The sequence below is a fragment of the Aquarana catesbeiana genome, linkage group LG09 (genome assembly GCF_042186555.1).
Source record: "Aquarana catesbeiana isolate 2022-GZ linkage group LG09, ASM4218655v1, whole genome shotgun sequence".
NCBI classification, from domain to species: Eukaryota; Metazoa; Chordata; class Amphibia; order Anura; family Ranidae; genus Aquarana; species Aquarana catesbeiana.
In genome coordinates, this window is record NC_133332.1 from 190,725,472 (window position 1) to 190,741,683 (window position 16,212).

General features: G+C 43.8%; 1 protein-coding gene across 1 annotated transcript in view; it reads right to left on the reverse strand.

Moving 5' to 3' along the window:
• The window catches only part of CUL4B (cullin 4B), a 121,012-nt gene that overhangs the window by 82,827 nt on the left and 21,973 nt on the right, over positions 1–16,212 (reverse strand). The window contains exons 6-10 of the mRNA XM_073599448.1: positions 14,485–14,558; positions 10,928–11,090; positions 10,095–10,184; positions 9,703–9,785; positions 2,811–2,878 (exon numbers count right to left, since the gene is read on the reverse strand). Of these exons, the coding sequence (XP_073455549.1) occupies positions 2,811–2,878; positions 9,703–9,785; positions 10,095–10,184; positions 10,928–11,090; positions 14,485–14,558 (478 nt within the window). The remainder of the gene's footprint in view (positions 1–2,810; positions 2,879–9,702; positions 9,786–10,094; positions 10,185–10,927; positions 11,091–14,484; positions 14,559–16,212) is intronic.

The window sequence follows — 16,212 nt, forward strand, 5'->3', positions numbered from 1 at the left end:
TTTTCTTCCCTTGCTTGGGAGATTCCTTGCCTTTTTTCGGATGAAACCCCTTTCTCGTCTGAGCTGGGGCTTTCCTCTTAGGCGGAAAGGACTTCTTTTTGTCCGCTGTACGGTCTAAGACCGTCTCTAAACCAGGGCCAAAGAGTAGATCACCTGTCAGGGGTATCCCGCACAATTTAACCTTGGAGGCGGTGTCCCCCGGCCAAGTTTTCAGCCAGAGCGCTCTTCTGGCCGAATTCGCCAGCGCCGCTGATCTGGCCGACATACGGACTGACTCTGCTGAGGCGTCTGCAATGTATGCGATTCCTCGCCGAATCGTGGGGAACGAGGCTAGGATAGTCTCCTTGGCTGTGCCAGCTTCAATGTGCTCCTGAATCTGGAAAAGCCAGTGCTCTAAATTGCGGGCTACGACCGTAACAGCCATTTCTGGCTTTAAGTTACCCACAGTTGAGTCCCACGTCTTTTTTAGAAGTGAGTCTATCCTTTTGTCCATGACATCCGACAAAGCCCCCATATCCTCGAATGCCAGGTCTGTGTGCCTAGAGACCTGAGAGAAGGCGGCATCCAACTTGGGATTTTTATTCCAAATGGACGCTGGATCCTCTGAAAATGGAAACCTTCTTTTAAGGGAGCTAGAAAAAAAGGGTTTCCTCTCAGGATCCTGCCACTCCTTCTTAATCGTTTCCACCAGAACTTCATGTACTGGAAAAACTTTTCTTTTTTGATCTCCCAAGCCCTTATACATAAGGTCGTGGAGAGATAGGGGTTTTTTTATCCTCGTGTATCCCGAGGGTTGTATATATTGCCCCCAAGAGATCTTCCACCTCATCCAGGGACAATTTATACCTGGAGATTTTCCTGGACTCCCCGTCCTGGTCCTCCCCTTCTGATTCCTCATGGGAATCAGACGTGCCACTGTCCGGTTGCCTCCGCTCCACCCCGGAAGGGCCTGACATCTCCTCTGCCATAACTAAATTGGTAGATCTGGCAGGTGCAGAGCCCTGAGCATGAGGCGGGGTTGTGTCCTGCTGAATGGGTTTAGAGGGAAGCTTGAACGTCTCAAACAAGGTTTTAAAAGATGAAAAGGTGGATGACAGCTCTTTCACAGAAGCTGCCAACCCAGACTGCTGTTCAGATTCCCTTTCCTTAACCAGGGAGTCTATGCACTCTTTACACAAAACCTTAGTCCATGCTTCCCCCAAACTGTCTCTACAAGAGGCACACTTCCTTTTAGAGACATGAGTGGACTTTGTTTTTTCTGTAGATTTCTGAAAATACATACAAAAAAACACATATTACTTTCAGCAAGTTTAAGTGGAAACAACCCTGGGGGTGTACCAGAACCACCTTAAGGGAACTGCGCTCACCCCCCCACCCCCTGACCACCCAGGGGGACTGCCCTCCCTCTAAGTAAGGAACCATACATGAGGGAGAGCAAACCTTAGATAGAGAGGACCCCTCCCCAGGGAACTCTTACCTTTGGAAGGCTGGAGACAGTGTCCGTATGAGCTGCAGCATCTGCCTCAGACATGACTGCAGGTGGTTGCCTGTGTAGAGTCTCACACTGTGTACATGTGAACCGACTCACTCCAGCCTGAGCCCGGCCCCCTATCAGCCCCGCGACCCGGAACCGGAAGTCGCGGGTCAAAGGGAAAGCGTCCGCCCCCCCGCCGGAAATGACGTCACCCGTCGTCCGGCCCGCTGGTTCCAAACTTTTGCGGCCTGTATAGATACAGGGGAGAGCGGACTGTCTCCATGCTGCGGCCCTGTGGACGCGATAGGGGTCCCCCACGACCTGATGCCGCGCTCGGCAAGGAAGGGGTGGCTTCAGCTGCGGTAAGTACCGCCACTCTTCATCCTGGAAGCCCCTGCTTCCCTAGGGATGATTTTTTTAAAAAAGAGGCCACAGTCTCCCTGACTGCACCCGGCCTGGTTCCTCTGCACAGTGTCTCCCCACCGGAGGAAACACTAATAACTGAGGTCTGGCAGGGGAGGAGAGATTTTATGGGCTGGCGCAGTGTTTCCAGAGGAAGGGGAGGAGACTATCTCTCTATTGTGGCTGTCCTGAAATGACGGAAAGGGAAAAAAGGAGCCTCTGAATTCAGGTGGTTAATACTATACAGAGCCATTGTAGTAAAATTTGGTCTACACTGCCACTATGCATTTTTAGGCATTACTTTCTCAACCAAGGAAAGGTCGCAAAGCCCAATATCTAGATCAATGCGAACATGATCTACAAACATCACTTTCCCCGGAGCAAAGCCAAAAAATACTACTTCTCTCTGAAATCCCCCATCATCGCCCAACTTTAGGAAACCAATTACAAATTCTTGTCCCGATGCTATGGGACCCCAATGAACCTCCACAAATTCTACCCACAGGTTTCAGACATGTGCTGGTGCTGTGATACAGATAAAAGGTTTTTTCCTGCCCAAAGCTGAAAAACTTTTGGACAAAAATCTCTCAGTCATTCACAGATTTTGTCCACCAGGATGACCAGGCCATTTTTCAGCTGCATCCTTCCATCATTCCCACAAAAACATTAAAAAAAAACCAAAACCTTTCACAGTCATCTTCTCTGCTCTGTGCAATGAAAACAAAAAACATATTGGTCTACAGAAGAGATACATAATTAGCGGACCTCCAGCTGTTGCAGAACTAGAAGTCCCATGAGGCATAGCAAGACTCAGACAGCCACAAAAGCACGACACCCAGAGGCATAATGAGACTTGTAGTTTTGCAACAGCTGGAGGTCGGCTAATTGCATATGCCTGGTCTACAGGATTAACAATTATATGTAAATATCATACCTTTCTGTAGAGTTGTTGTTAGATGTTCTCCGAGAAGCTGCTTTTCAACAGTGGCAATTAATGGTTTTCTACACGACATGAAAATTATGTTAGTATTGCACAAAGCCTAAGAATAGGATTTTTTCATCATACTTGCCTGTAAAATCCTTTTCTTTGAGTACATCATTCCTTACTTACTGGGTTATACTCCATCTCCAGGTGAATGGACACTGGTAGACCAAAGGTCTTTAGACAGGAAGTGATCACCCATATAACCCCTCCCATACAGGAAGTACTTCAGTTTTGTAGCAAGCACTTAATCCTCAAAAAGAGAGGAGGGACCTCTGTGTCCCGTGATGTATTTTAAGAAAAGGATTTTACAGGCAAGTATGAGGTCTCTAAATCTCAGTACTTTATCATACATCATGGGACACAGAGTGAGGCTATTATTCCTTACTTACTGGGACATCCTAGAGCAATAGCCTTAAGGGGAGGGAGACAACCTGCAACAATAGCCATTAGACCTATACGGCAGCCTGCAGTACACTGTGGCCAAAAGCCGAAACCCCGGCTTCACGAACATTCACTTGATAAAATTTTGTGAACGTTTGCACTGAAGACCAAGTGGCAGCCTTACAAATCTGAGCCACAGATACCTGATGGCAAAAAGCCAAGGAGGTTCCTACACCCCTGGTAGAAGGAGCCCTCACCCTGAAGGGAGGAGCCTTATGATTCAGGCCGTAGGCCTGAATGACCAACTGACGGACCCAAGGGAAGCCATGAAAGCTGCCTGCCCCCTTCTTGGGTCCTTCTGGTAAAACAAAAAACAAAAAACAAAAAAAAAAAAAAGTCCAATCCTCGAATCTCTGCATATCTGGACAAATAAACTCTGACTGCTCGCATTACATCCAAGGAGTGCAGTCATTTCTTTTCCGCCTTTTCCGCCGAAAGAACAAGGCTGAGTGGCAAAAGAAGGCAAAACAATGTCCGGATTCAAATGAAAGCTGACACCACCTAAGGCAAGAAGAATGGAACAGGTCGTAACACGACCCTGTCGTGGTGAAGGATCATGTATGGTTCCCTACACAAAAAGGGCCGCCATCTCCGACACCCTTCTAGCAGAGGTGATGGCCATCAGGAAGCCTAGCTTGCGTGACAGCAAGACTAATGGAATTTCCTTGATAGGCTCAAACGGTTGTTTAAATCTCAAAAGGTTTAAGTCCCAAGCACACATAGGTGACCTAATGGGGGGAAGCAAACATGTTACCCCTTGCATAAAAGGTTTGGATCAGTGAATGGGAGGCTAGGGCTCTTTGGAAGAATACTGACAGGGCCGAAATCTGACCTCTGACTTTGAGTCAAATCTGATTTCCAAGGCCAACTGTAAAAAAAAAAAAAAAAAAAAAAAAAAAAAAGAAGAAGGGCTATGTATTTCCGAGGATGCCATTTTCTGGCTTCACACAAAGCAATATAGGCTTTCCAGATCCTAGAATAAAGCTTCCTAGTGATCATTTTTCTGTCATTCACTAGCAGACACCACGAGCCTTTAACACCCTGGCTTCAATAGCCATACTGTCAAATTTAGAGACTGTAAATTGGGGTGGAAGATTGGACCCAGAGACAGTAGATCGGGGAAGCATCCATGGCCTGTCTAATGCCAAATCTCACGATCTCTGGGAACCAGGGCCTTCTGGGCCAGGCTGGTGCCACCAAGATGACTGGAACCCCCTCTCTCCGAATCCTGCGCAACAAATGTGGAAGGAGGGACCAGGGAGATAAACCAGGAAGAACTGTTTCCATGGCACTACTAGATCATCTGCTCCAATTGCCAGGGGATCCCTTGTTTGGGATACAAACTGCTGTAGCTTGAACCTGGATGCCAATAGATTGTCCTCGGGCCATCCTCAATGCTGGCAGATTTCCCAAAACACGTTCGGGTGTAGGGACCATTCCTCCGGGCAGATCTGCTGGCGGCTGAGATAATCTGCCTTCCAGTTCTCTACACCCGGGATATGGACTGCCAACAGAACTGGAACAGGTCCCTCTGCCCGGGTTAATATGTGGTTCATCTGCTCCTGAGTTGAACGTCTCCTGGTACCACCCTGGTGTTTGATATAGGCCACTGCAGTGGCATTGTCGGACTAAACCCGGATGGGGAAGTCCTGAAGCTCCACCGTCCAGGACCATAGGGCCAGACGTACAGCCCGTAACTCCAGGATGTCGATGGGCAGGCTCTGCCCTTGACCATCTCCTCTGAGCCCCTAAAAGGGTCACTCCCCAGCCGAGAGACTGGCGTCTGTGGTCAGTACTCTCCAAGACACCGGTTCCAATCCTGCAACCACCTAGGCTTAAGCGTGCCCGGAGAGATAAGGACATGGGGTAATCCAGGGCTTATGGTCACCTGTTCCAAGCCGACACAATGTTTTGTTGTATAGGCCTGGAATGGAATTGAGCGTAGGGAACTGCCTCGAAGGAGGACACAATCCTTTTCAGAAGACTCAGAGAGCTGAATGGAGGGTTGCCTGGTGCCCCTTACCTGACGCACCTGATCCTTCAGGGCACAAATCTCTACAGGTGGCAGACATGCCTTTGCCTGGACCATATCCAGGATCAGACCCTAGATACTTGAGACTCTGAGCTGGTCTCAAGGCTGAATTTTAGGCCTTTATGACCCAGCCCAGGTTTTCTCAATACCGCACTGTGCAGGCTACATTGTGTTGCAGGGCCTGTAGTGAGTGATCACTGAGCAGGAGGTCGTCCAAGTATCTGATCACCAAGATCCCCAGGGCCCTTAAAAGACCCAGTACAGGTGCGAAGATCTTTGTAAAAACCCGAGGTGCTGTGGCAAGCCAGAAGGGCAGTGGCACAAACTGGAAATAACATTCCTCTACTGGAAATCACAGGAACCTCTGATGAGGCTGAAAGATAGGTACGTGTAAATACACGTTCTAAATTTCAATGGAGGCTAAGAAGTCTCCCATCTGGAGCAAGGCTACTACTGAGCGGACTGACTCCATCCTGAAGGATTGAATTAACAGATGTTGGCTGAGGGATCTTAGGTCCAAGATTGGCCTTATGTCCCCTTTTGGTTTTAGTACCGTAAACAGGTTTGAATAAAACCCTGTGCCTCTTTCGGACACTGAAACTTGTATGATCACTCCCTGATGCACTAACTGCTCTAGTGCTTGAGACATTAAGTTTCTTTTTGGAGGCACCGCAGGAACATTGGATCTCAAAAACCTCTGAGAAGGAAACCTCCGTAATTCCAGTTTGTCACCGCTAGACACTGTTGAGGTGACTCACTTGTCCTGCACTACTGTTCTCCAAATCGTCCTCAAAAGGAGGGCTTGGTGCTGAGCTTAGAAGAGTTCTGGACCAGGGTTTTTTTCTGGCCCTGGCTCTGTGGCTTGCCCATGGCTCTAGCGTCCTGTTGGCGGTGGAACTTTCTTGGCGCTGAAATACCTTAGGAGGTTTGAGGTTTTAAACGAGGGACGCCTGGTCCTTCTCTTTACAAGAACTCTTTCCTCCGGAAATCTTTTGGATGTACTTGTCCAGATCATCACCAAACAAATGTGGAAGGAGAACACTGCCAATAACTTCTTACAGGGAAGCTCGGCTGACCAGTTCTTCAGCCATGCACATCTGCGCATGTGTACAGACAGAAGAGCCAGACAAGAGACTTGCTGTATAGACTCCTTTAAGGCATCTATAGCAAAACAGTGCTTGAGAAATATCTGCCCTATTTTCACCAAGATCATCCTCCTGGTTAGGCCCATCAGGCTGTCTGACCTGATCCTTTAAGGACTGGCAGACTCCAATTGCTGCGACAGCTGGCTGAATAGCTTAACTGGCCAAAGAAAAAAAAGGAAGCCTTTAATAATGACTCCATTTTCTTGTCAACATGGTCTAGGGAGGAGGAGGAGGACGAGGACGAGGAGAAGAAGGGGAGGAGGAGGAGGAAGCCCCGAGTAAATTAATACCCAAAATGTCATGCTTCAAAATTGCGACCGCTCGTGGAATGGCAACAAACTTTGACCCTTAAAAATCTCCATGGGCGACGTTTAAAAATTTCTACAGGTTACCAGCTTTGAATTACAGAAGAGGTCTTTTGCTAGAATTATTGCTCTCACTCTAACAATTGCAGCGATACCTCACATGTGTGGTTTGAACAGCGCTTACATATGCGGGCACGATTTACGTATGCAAAAATATATAAATATGGCGCTCGCAAACATAATATAAAAGTGAAAAAAAGAGCAAAATATAGTCAACAAGACAAAGTCCAAATAAAATGACCAAAAGTGCTCCAATCCACGGTGAAGGGAAAACAAAAATGCTTCAGAGCTATTCAGGTGTACAACAACACCCCGTGTCCCTACTCACCAGATCGAGATGACCCCCAGCTTTGCAGTCTAGGGGGTTACTTCAGGCTTGGTAATAGTATCTAGAGATCTCCAGGAATGGTGAATTAAACGTCAGATCATCAAATCAAAGATTCTTTTATGAAGGTTCTCAGCCAGACAGACAGGTACCCAAAAAGATATAAAGAATGGAACCAATAGTGAAGTACCGTTAAAGAGATTTTATTGCACAAGGGAATGGGTACTTACAAAATTTAAGATCAAAACAGGCATGAATATGGAGCTCCAAGGAGGTCTTTGATGACGCCCTGTGGGAGGGCGAAACGCGTTGACGCAATTTCCGGTATTACTGACGTCACTTCTGGTCTTGTGGAACGCACTTCCGGTCTCCTGGAACGCATGCCAGGAACAGCGCTTTTTACATCCACACTCCATGTCACACCATATTTGCGCAGCGGTCTTACAAGCGCACTTGTTTTGGAAAAAATACACTTTTTTGAATTAAAAAAAAAAAATAAGACAGCAGTAAAGTCAGCCCAATTTTTTTTTTTAGATTGTGAAAGATAATGTTACGCCGAGTAAATGGATACCCAACATATCACATTTCAAAATTGCACCCGCTTGTGGAATGACGACAAACTTTTACCCTTAAATACCTCCATAGGCGATGTTTAAAGAAATTCTACAGATTACACGTTTTGAGTTACAGAGGAGGTCTAGCGCTAGAATTATTGCTCTGGGTCTACCGATGGCGGCGATACCTCACATGTGTGTTTTGAACACCGTTTTCATATGTGGGCGCTGCTCACATATGCGTTCGCTTCAGCGGGACAGGGCGCGTTTAAAAAAAAAAAAAAAAATGTTTCTCCTTATTTTACCTTTTATTCTGTTTTTTTTTTTTTTAAAGTCGTCACTTTTATTCTTATTACAATGAATGTAAACATCCCTTGTAATAGAACAAACAAACATGACAGGACCTCTTAAATATGAGATCTGGGGTCAAAAAGACCTCAGATCTGATATTTAAACTGAAATGCAAAAAAAAATACTTTAAGAGCTATGGGCATACTTTAAGAGCTATGGGCGGAAGTGACGTTTTGATGTCGCTTCTACCCTGCAATGGTATGGAGACGGGTGGGGTCCATCTTCCCCTTCACTCGTCTCCATGCCACTGACGTGAGAGGATCCGATCGCCTCCACCGTTGCCGACAGCTCCGGTAAGCGGCGGAGGGCACCGGAGAGCTGCGGGGGGCCCCTCTCCCGCCGCTAAAAGTGATCTTGCTGCGAATCTGGTGCAGAGACCACTATTAAATCGGAAACTGGACCGCCCGCTGAAAAAGAGGATATCAGGGTTATGGCAGTTAGCTACTGCCATAACAACGATATTCTTCTTCAAAGGTAGGGTGTATATTGGCGTGCAGCGGTCCGGAAGTGGTTAAGAACCATGCTGGGACTTCAGACCTGAAGTTCTAGAGAGCTGAAACAAAAACTTGCCCATCCACCTTGCAGACACTGGTTAAAAAAAAAAAAAAAAACTGAAGTACTTCCTGTATGGAAGGAGTTATATAGGGGATCACTTCCTGTCTAAAGACCTTTGGTCTAACAGAGTCCATTCACCTGGAGATGGAGTAAAGCCCAGTAAGGAATAATAGCCTCACTCTGTGTCCCACGATGTATGATAAAGAAAGTACTGAGATTTAGAGACATACAGGCAACGAGCAGTTTTAGAACATCAAGTTAGCCCACATGGTTTTGTTACAACCCGTTTACTTATAGCGTCAAACAGACTGAGATGTCATTACAGGCCGCAGCATTAGGAACATGTTACATGGTGAACTTATCCTTTACACTGGCTGTAAACCCTACATATACCCAATGAGGTGACTAGCCTTTAGGTGATACACAGATAAAATAATTCATCCTACACAAAGTTATAACTGTTTATCTGCAGCCATCTCTCCTCTACTTCCTTCTATAACACACAGATCAAAGGATTTTTCTCAGCCTCGGAGAGCAGGGTGTGGGGATCTGGCGTCACACACATACTGAAGACCTAGAGCACAGAGTTTCCTAATATCAGACAGCTGATGAAGGGGAAGGGACATCTCCTCTCCCCCCTCAACCAACAGGCTTATATAAAAACCACACAGAGATAAGGCTAAAGCAGCTATTATATGGGGGGGAGACGACTGTGCTGATGGGGGAATCAGCGTTTGAGTTCTGAGACACAAGGATTACTGCCAGTGGGTATACCGGTGGGAGTAATCGCATGTAAAAAATCCAGTTGATCAACCTGTGGACAATTAGCCTAATAAGTGGATTGAACCTCGGCCTGTCCCTGTTGAACCGGCTGAATTTCGATCCAATGTTTGGCCGACTTTAGAGTCACCTGCTGAAATAATGACCTCACTGATTTGGGAAAACAAGTGCATTCTGGGCCCAAAATTGTTAAAGGGTATATTGCAAAACACGATATATAACTATTAAAAAAAAAAATGCTTAGTACTGCCTGTCAATATGGATAATACAGCAATGTATGACATAACACTTACTGTGTGCTTTGATCTAAATATGTAATAACACGATCTGCCTCTTCTTCTAAGCGCTTGTTAACATGATGGAGATATTCTGGAACCTGTAAATATCAAATCAATAGCCAATATAAAAAGTTCCCACAGGCTAAGAATGAACTGAAAAACATAAGTACTAGAATAGGTTAGAGTAGTTCTCTCCTAAAAATGGAAGCAAAAAATAAATAAAATAATAATTCCAGCTGAGGACAGTCTGCTTTTTTTGAATATGTAAGCATTTTTATCGCTAACCACAGTGACAAAATTGATGCCCTTGTCAAAACCTGGCATTTATAACCCTCTCCCCAGAGATGACACTGTTGGAGTTGAAATTCTACAAAACATTTTAAGGCAGGGGATATTTGAAACTTTACCTCTCTTTCTTGCATAAGTCTTTGCCCTTCTGCTGCATACAAACGGTTTGTTTCTTCCAAGAATCTGTGTTCAAATGATTCTTGATAAATCTAGAGAGAAAAAAAAAAAGCCAATAGTGCTATATTTCTGACAACTATGTAAAGCAAACCAATCTTAGGAACATGCCACACAGATGATGAGGACACTATTGACAACTTGCCAGTGTCAAGATTGCTAAACAGTGTTTCATCTCACTACAAGCAGTTCCAGTGCTAACTGTTATAATAGCAAATCTGTACTGGTACATTTTGCAAGCAGTTTACTTGCACTTAATCTACTCAAAGATACAGAAGTGTAATTAAAGCTTTATATTATTTTTTACAGTTAAAAGCTAAACTCTGGGAAAACTAAAAATTCTCTCTTGCTTCTCCAAAACACTGTAAGGGCTAACTGGTATTTTATATCTAGGGTTTACAGGTCTGATCCTCTTTTTGCCACAGGTTCATACCCGCTGACAGACTGGTCCTTGGAGCCTCTTTTCGCCTATGCTCTGGCAGTCTAAGGTCCTGAAGTCACCAAGACTGTTGCAGGGCCCCATATCCTTGCAATGGACATGAGGACTCAGAGAGAAAGACCACTGCCAAAGCATAAAGGAGCACTGTCAAAGGGAAGTGAAGGATCAGGTAGGTAATACTGCTTTTCCCCCTCATCTCCCAAACAGAACTAAGCAGTTAACCCTTGCACTGCGGGCACAACCACACTGCAAGGGAGGACCTTTTCTCAGAGCTGAGCTTTAAAACAAAAAAGAGCCAGTAACTGAATAAACACTGTCGCAAATGTTCAAACAACTTGCCTGCAGGTCAGACAGCATACTTAAGAGACTTCGTAACAGACTTCTATCAATGGCTTCACCGTTTCTTTCTCTTTCAATTAGCAGTAGAATACCATCAATTGTCTTGTTCTGAACTTTCTGATCACTAATTATGTGGGTTCTAAACAACTCAAGGCCCATGTCCCTAAAAAGAGAAGAAATAGTCAAAATTTGCACAAAGGGGGAAAAAAATAAATAAAAAAAACACCACACACAAATATTATACATAGTGTAGAAGTGGTCACCGCACACGCTTGTAGGGATACTGGCCTAGGTGCAACTCATAAAAAAAATATGTAGAATATGAAGCAGACAGCAGGTGCACTCAATGAGACTTGCAACAGGAGGAATTCCCAACGTTTTGGCAGGGCACAGCCCACCTTTCTCATGACAAAGGCAATGGACTTAGAGGTTTAAAACAGCACAAGCCCTCTCACCACCACCCACAGTGAAGACAGCAAAGTGAAATAAGTGCAAAGGGAAACAAAAAAAAAAAAAAAGACAAAATCATTACAAAACTAGCTAGCACTATTCACAGATGTCGCCTACTATAAATGATTGCAGGGCAGTATAAATACTATGAAAATTAACAAAAGTAGCAAAAGGAGGCAAAGACATAACGAAAATGGAGGCACTCAAAGCATGGAATATAGGGCACATTGTAAAAGCTGAAAGCAAAAAACAAAAGCACAAGTAGGCAAATCTGTGAAAGAAGGAGAGAGATGTGAAAAACCTGCCATAAGTCAGCCTCAGAAGAAGCAAAATATAAAAGTGTGCTATATAAACCATAGGACCTGAACACAGGACTACAGTATGAAACAAGACAGAGATCCTTAAAGTCTAAGGGCCAGTTCACACCATAGCACCATAGAAACGCAGTCCGGATACATTCCAGATGCTTTTCTGCATGCACATTTTTGACGCAGTCCAGTGCATCCCCCCCTTTTCTTAACCTTAAATAAGAGGACATTTGTGTTCCAGTGTGTTTAGGTGCGTTGCAGTACAGTCCAGTGCAGCATGTTCTACTTTTTATTCTGGAACTGGAATGCACTGGAACTGCAAGCACTGGGTTGAACTGTGCCATTGAAAACCATATAGCCTACTTTCCATGCGTTTTTGATGCAGAAAAAAAACCGCACTGGACTGCATGTGGTGTGAACTGGTCCTGAAAGAGGGAAGTGCACCATACAGGGAAAAATGCAGTTGATAAAAGATATAGGGGAAAAAAAATAAACACACACACACACACACACACACACTGTCATAGGCATTGCTACAAAATTATAATTTAAAGCGACTGTTACCCCAACATTTCATATTTCTGATCTGGGTTATCATGTTTTGCATTAAAAACGTATACTGTTCTCTTTGTATTGCTTCCTTTGTATGAAAAGCCTGATGGTCATGCCAATCCTCCTGCTTTCCTATTTCAAACTCACCACGCCAGGGCATGGAAGAACATGCATCCCAGTGTGGTCATTTTGCTTCTTTGCATTCTACTTCGGAGCACAGCCTAGATTTCTGTCTCTGTATTTTACACTTGACTGTGTCTGGGCTCCGTTTAAGCTGATGCCACATAGCAGCATGTAAACCCCCCCCCCCCGAGGGTCCCAAACAAAAAAAATTGAAAAAGATTTTGGTCATAGCTGGGCTTTAAAACTAAACATTTAAATACCTGCATGTTACTGCATTAGCCCAGCTGTGACTCATTCTCTTTAAAAGATTAAGAATAAAATTTGTAATACTGAAGTTTAAAAAAAAAAAAAAAAAAACACACACACACACACACACACACACACACACACACACACACACACACACACTTAAAAAAAGGGGCAATATTGTCAGTCAGATCACAGATAGTTCATTTATACTGGTACTATCCTTTCGGCCCCAAGTCCGGATCGTTCGTGTGAAAGAGCCTTACAAAGCCATCTACAACTTGGCCCCCAGCTACATCACTAACCTAGTTTCAAAATACTAACCTTCTCATTCCCTTCGTTACTCCCAAGACCTCCTGCTCTCTAGTTCCCTCCTCCCATGCTCGCCGCCAAGGCTTTTCCTAAGCCTCTCCTATCCTATGGAACTCCCTACCTCAATCTGTCCGATTATCTCCTACTCTGCTTGCTTTTAGACAATCCCTGAAAACCCTTCTCTTCAGAGAAGTCTATTCTGTCTTCATCTAACAACTGTACGTTTACTTTCTCCATCAGCTCATCCCCCACAGTTATTACCCTTTGTATCACTTGACCCTCCCTTCTAGATTGTAAGCTCTAACGAGCAAGGCCATCTAATTCCTCCTGTATTGAATTTTATTTTAACTGTACTGTCTGCCCTCATGTTGTAAAATGCTGCACAAACAGTTGGTGATATATAAATCCTATATAAGAATAATAGTAATATTAAAAGTATAAAAACAGACATGTGAATATTCTCTTTGCACTGCTGTAACCAGCTCCTTACCCACTTCCCGCCCATGCTATAGCCAAAAGACTGCTAGAGCGCGGGCCTTAATTGCCAGGAGGGAGTCCATAGCCGTCCTCCAGTGCTTGAGCTGCCAGCGGGACACAGGTGGCGCAATTTTTGATCACTGAATCAATGAGACTCGGCTGATCACAGGTTGGAGTAGGGACAGATTCCGGCCCCTTACCACGTGATCAGCTGTCAGCCAATGACAGCTGATCACGTGATGTAAACAGAAGGTCTGTAATCGGCTTTTTTTTCTCTTCACGCTAATAGCGTGAGGAGAAAAAAAAAAAAAAAAAAAAAAGCAGATCACTGGCTCCTGTCAAAAGGGACATCGGTCCCGAACAGGGAGAACCACCTTCGCCTCATCTGTGGCCACCAGTGTCATCTGTCAGTGCCATCAATGCCCTTCAGTGCCCCCTATCAGTGCGGCTTCATCAGCGCACATCAATGAAGGAGAAATATTACCTGTTTGCAAAATTTTATAAACAAACTATAAAACCAATTTTTTTCCCTTCTCAAAATTGTTGGTCTTTTTTTTTTTTTTGCAAAAAATAAAAAACCCAGCAGTGATTAAATACCACCAAAAGAAAGCTCTATTTGTGAGAAAAAAAAAAATGATAAAAATGTAATTTGCTTTGTGTTGCATGACCACGCAATTGTCATTCAAAGAGTGACAGCGCTGAAAGCTGAAAATTGGCCAGGGCAGGAAGTGTGTTTAAGTGCCCAGTAAGCAAGTGGTTAATATTCAAGAGCCGTTTGAGGTTTCTGCATCGCGGAGAGCAGGAGTGTTTTTTTTTTTTTTTAAGCCACATATTCCTTTCCCTGTACTTCGTGAGGGTTATCATTTATCTACCAAACAGATCCGGTATCACCACATTGAAATAGTATCAGGACCCCACCACTTTCCATGGCTCTTAGTCACTAAGTAAAGTATGAAATGGATTTGAGGGCAGTCTCTGATGCTTGTAGGAGTAAATGGAGGGCAAAAGATGCTGCTTTTTTCACTGACAACCTGTCCCACACTTCATCTTCTAACAGGCAATTTTTTACTAGTGGTCTTAAGAGCTTACCAAATAGATGGCAACATTGAGTTTTGAAGGACGTAGGTTCGATCCAGGAACAGGAAGATGCCTCTTATCATGATCTTAAAAAAAAAAAAAAAATATATATTTTTATAACTTTTTTGAATATATATATATATATATATATATATATATATATATATATATATATATATATATATATATATATATATATGTTAGTGCAGCTTCCCTTTAAATATAAGTAACACTACAGTGTTCCAGAACATGGGAGGAATACTAAAAATGTTACATATTGTGGGAATTTTATTTATTTTTTTTATGCAAAGCAGTATTAAACCCAAAACTAAAAATGTAATATGTTGCAGCTTACCAATCATGTGGTAGCTGCATCAGTTTTTTCTTTAAGCCCCCCCCCCCCCATTGTTTTTACCTGCTGATCTGGCCAGTAATAAACCTCCTATATTAGAGTACATCCACTGTGGATGAATGAGCACAGAGGGCACAGCAGTATTGTCAGTATTGGGGTAGAGCAGTGTTAAAATGTAATGGCATATTTAAATAGACCAACAAATTGAAGTCAAACACCAGCTCATACCTTATCAATTACAACAAACAGCTTTTGTTCCCTTTTCGGATAAAGGTTTTACATTAATACATAAAAAGATAATCATTGTAAGCATCCCTCTAAGTGGTAACAGGTTTGTTTTATCCCAGTAAAATGATTTATCTAGAAGAGAGCTTGTTATTTTAAAACAAATAAACAAAAAAAACAAAAAAACTGACTTACTGGTCAGAGCAACAGATAAAAATACAAATAACCATGTCCTCGAAAGATAAATGTGTGCTTTTGAAGACCTGGGAAAAAGCTGCTTCCAGCTTAGGCATCTTATTCCAAACTGCTGTCGGGACCTTGAATGGGAACCTCCTTTTTTGAGCTTTTGAGGAAACGTGAAAGGATGTGTGGGGAGAAGCCTCCTAAAATCTAAAGTAGAAGTGTTTCCTGTGCCTTGTGGAAAGAGCTACAATCTCTCAGGTACTATTCTGAAAGACATTTTGGGAAAAAAAAACTTAAGTGGTTGTAAAGTCAGAAGGTTTTTTTTAATCTTAATGCAGTCTATGCATTAAGATAAAAGGCCTGTGTGCAGCATCACCCCTAATACTTACCTGAGCACCCCCTCTGTCTATTGATGTCCACAAGTGTCTCAGTCGTCCAAGATCCTCCCTCCTGATTGGCTGAGACACAGCAGCGGTGCCATTGGCTGCCGCTGCTGTCAAAGTCAGCTAACCAATCAGGTGAGAAGGGGCATTGCCAGGTCTCCGTGTCTGAATGGACACATGGAGCTGGGGCTCGGCTTGGGTGCCCCCCATAGCAAGCTGCTTGCTTCGGGAACACTTGACAGGAGGGAAGAGCGCCGAAGAGGGGGATCTGGGCTGCTCTATACAAATCAACTGCAAGGAGCAGGGAAGTATAACATGGTTGTTAGTAAGTCTAAAAAAAAATAAAAAAAAAAAAAAACAACACACCAAAAGGGATATTACTTCAGCTTCAGTGCATAACTTCAGTACAATGTATAAAGATCTTCTGGTGCAGTAGGGGTTAACGGAGAGAGTAGCTATAATTCGTACTGATCAAGAGTGCCCAACTATGCCCGCCCTTTCCACCTAGCCTGTCATGCAAAGAAGCTTCGAAATTGAAAACTTCTACTGAACCAGAGGACAGAAACACCAAAACTTATTTTGTAATTTCTTATTTTT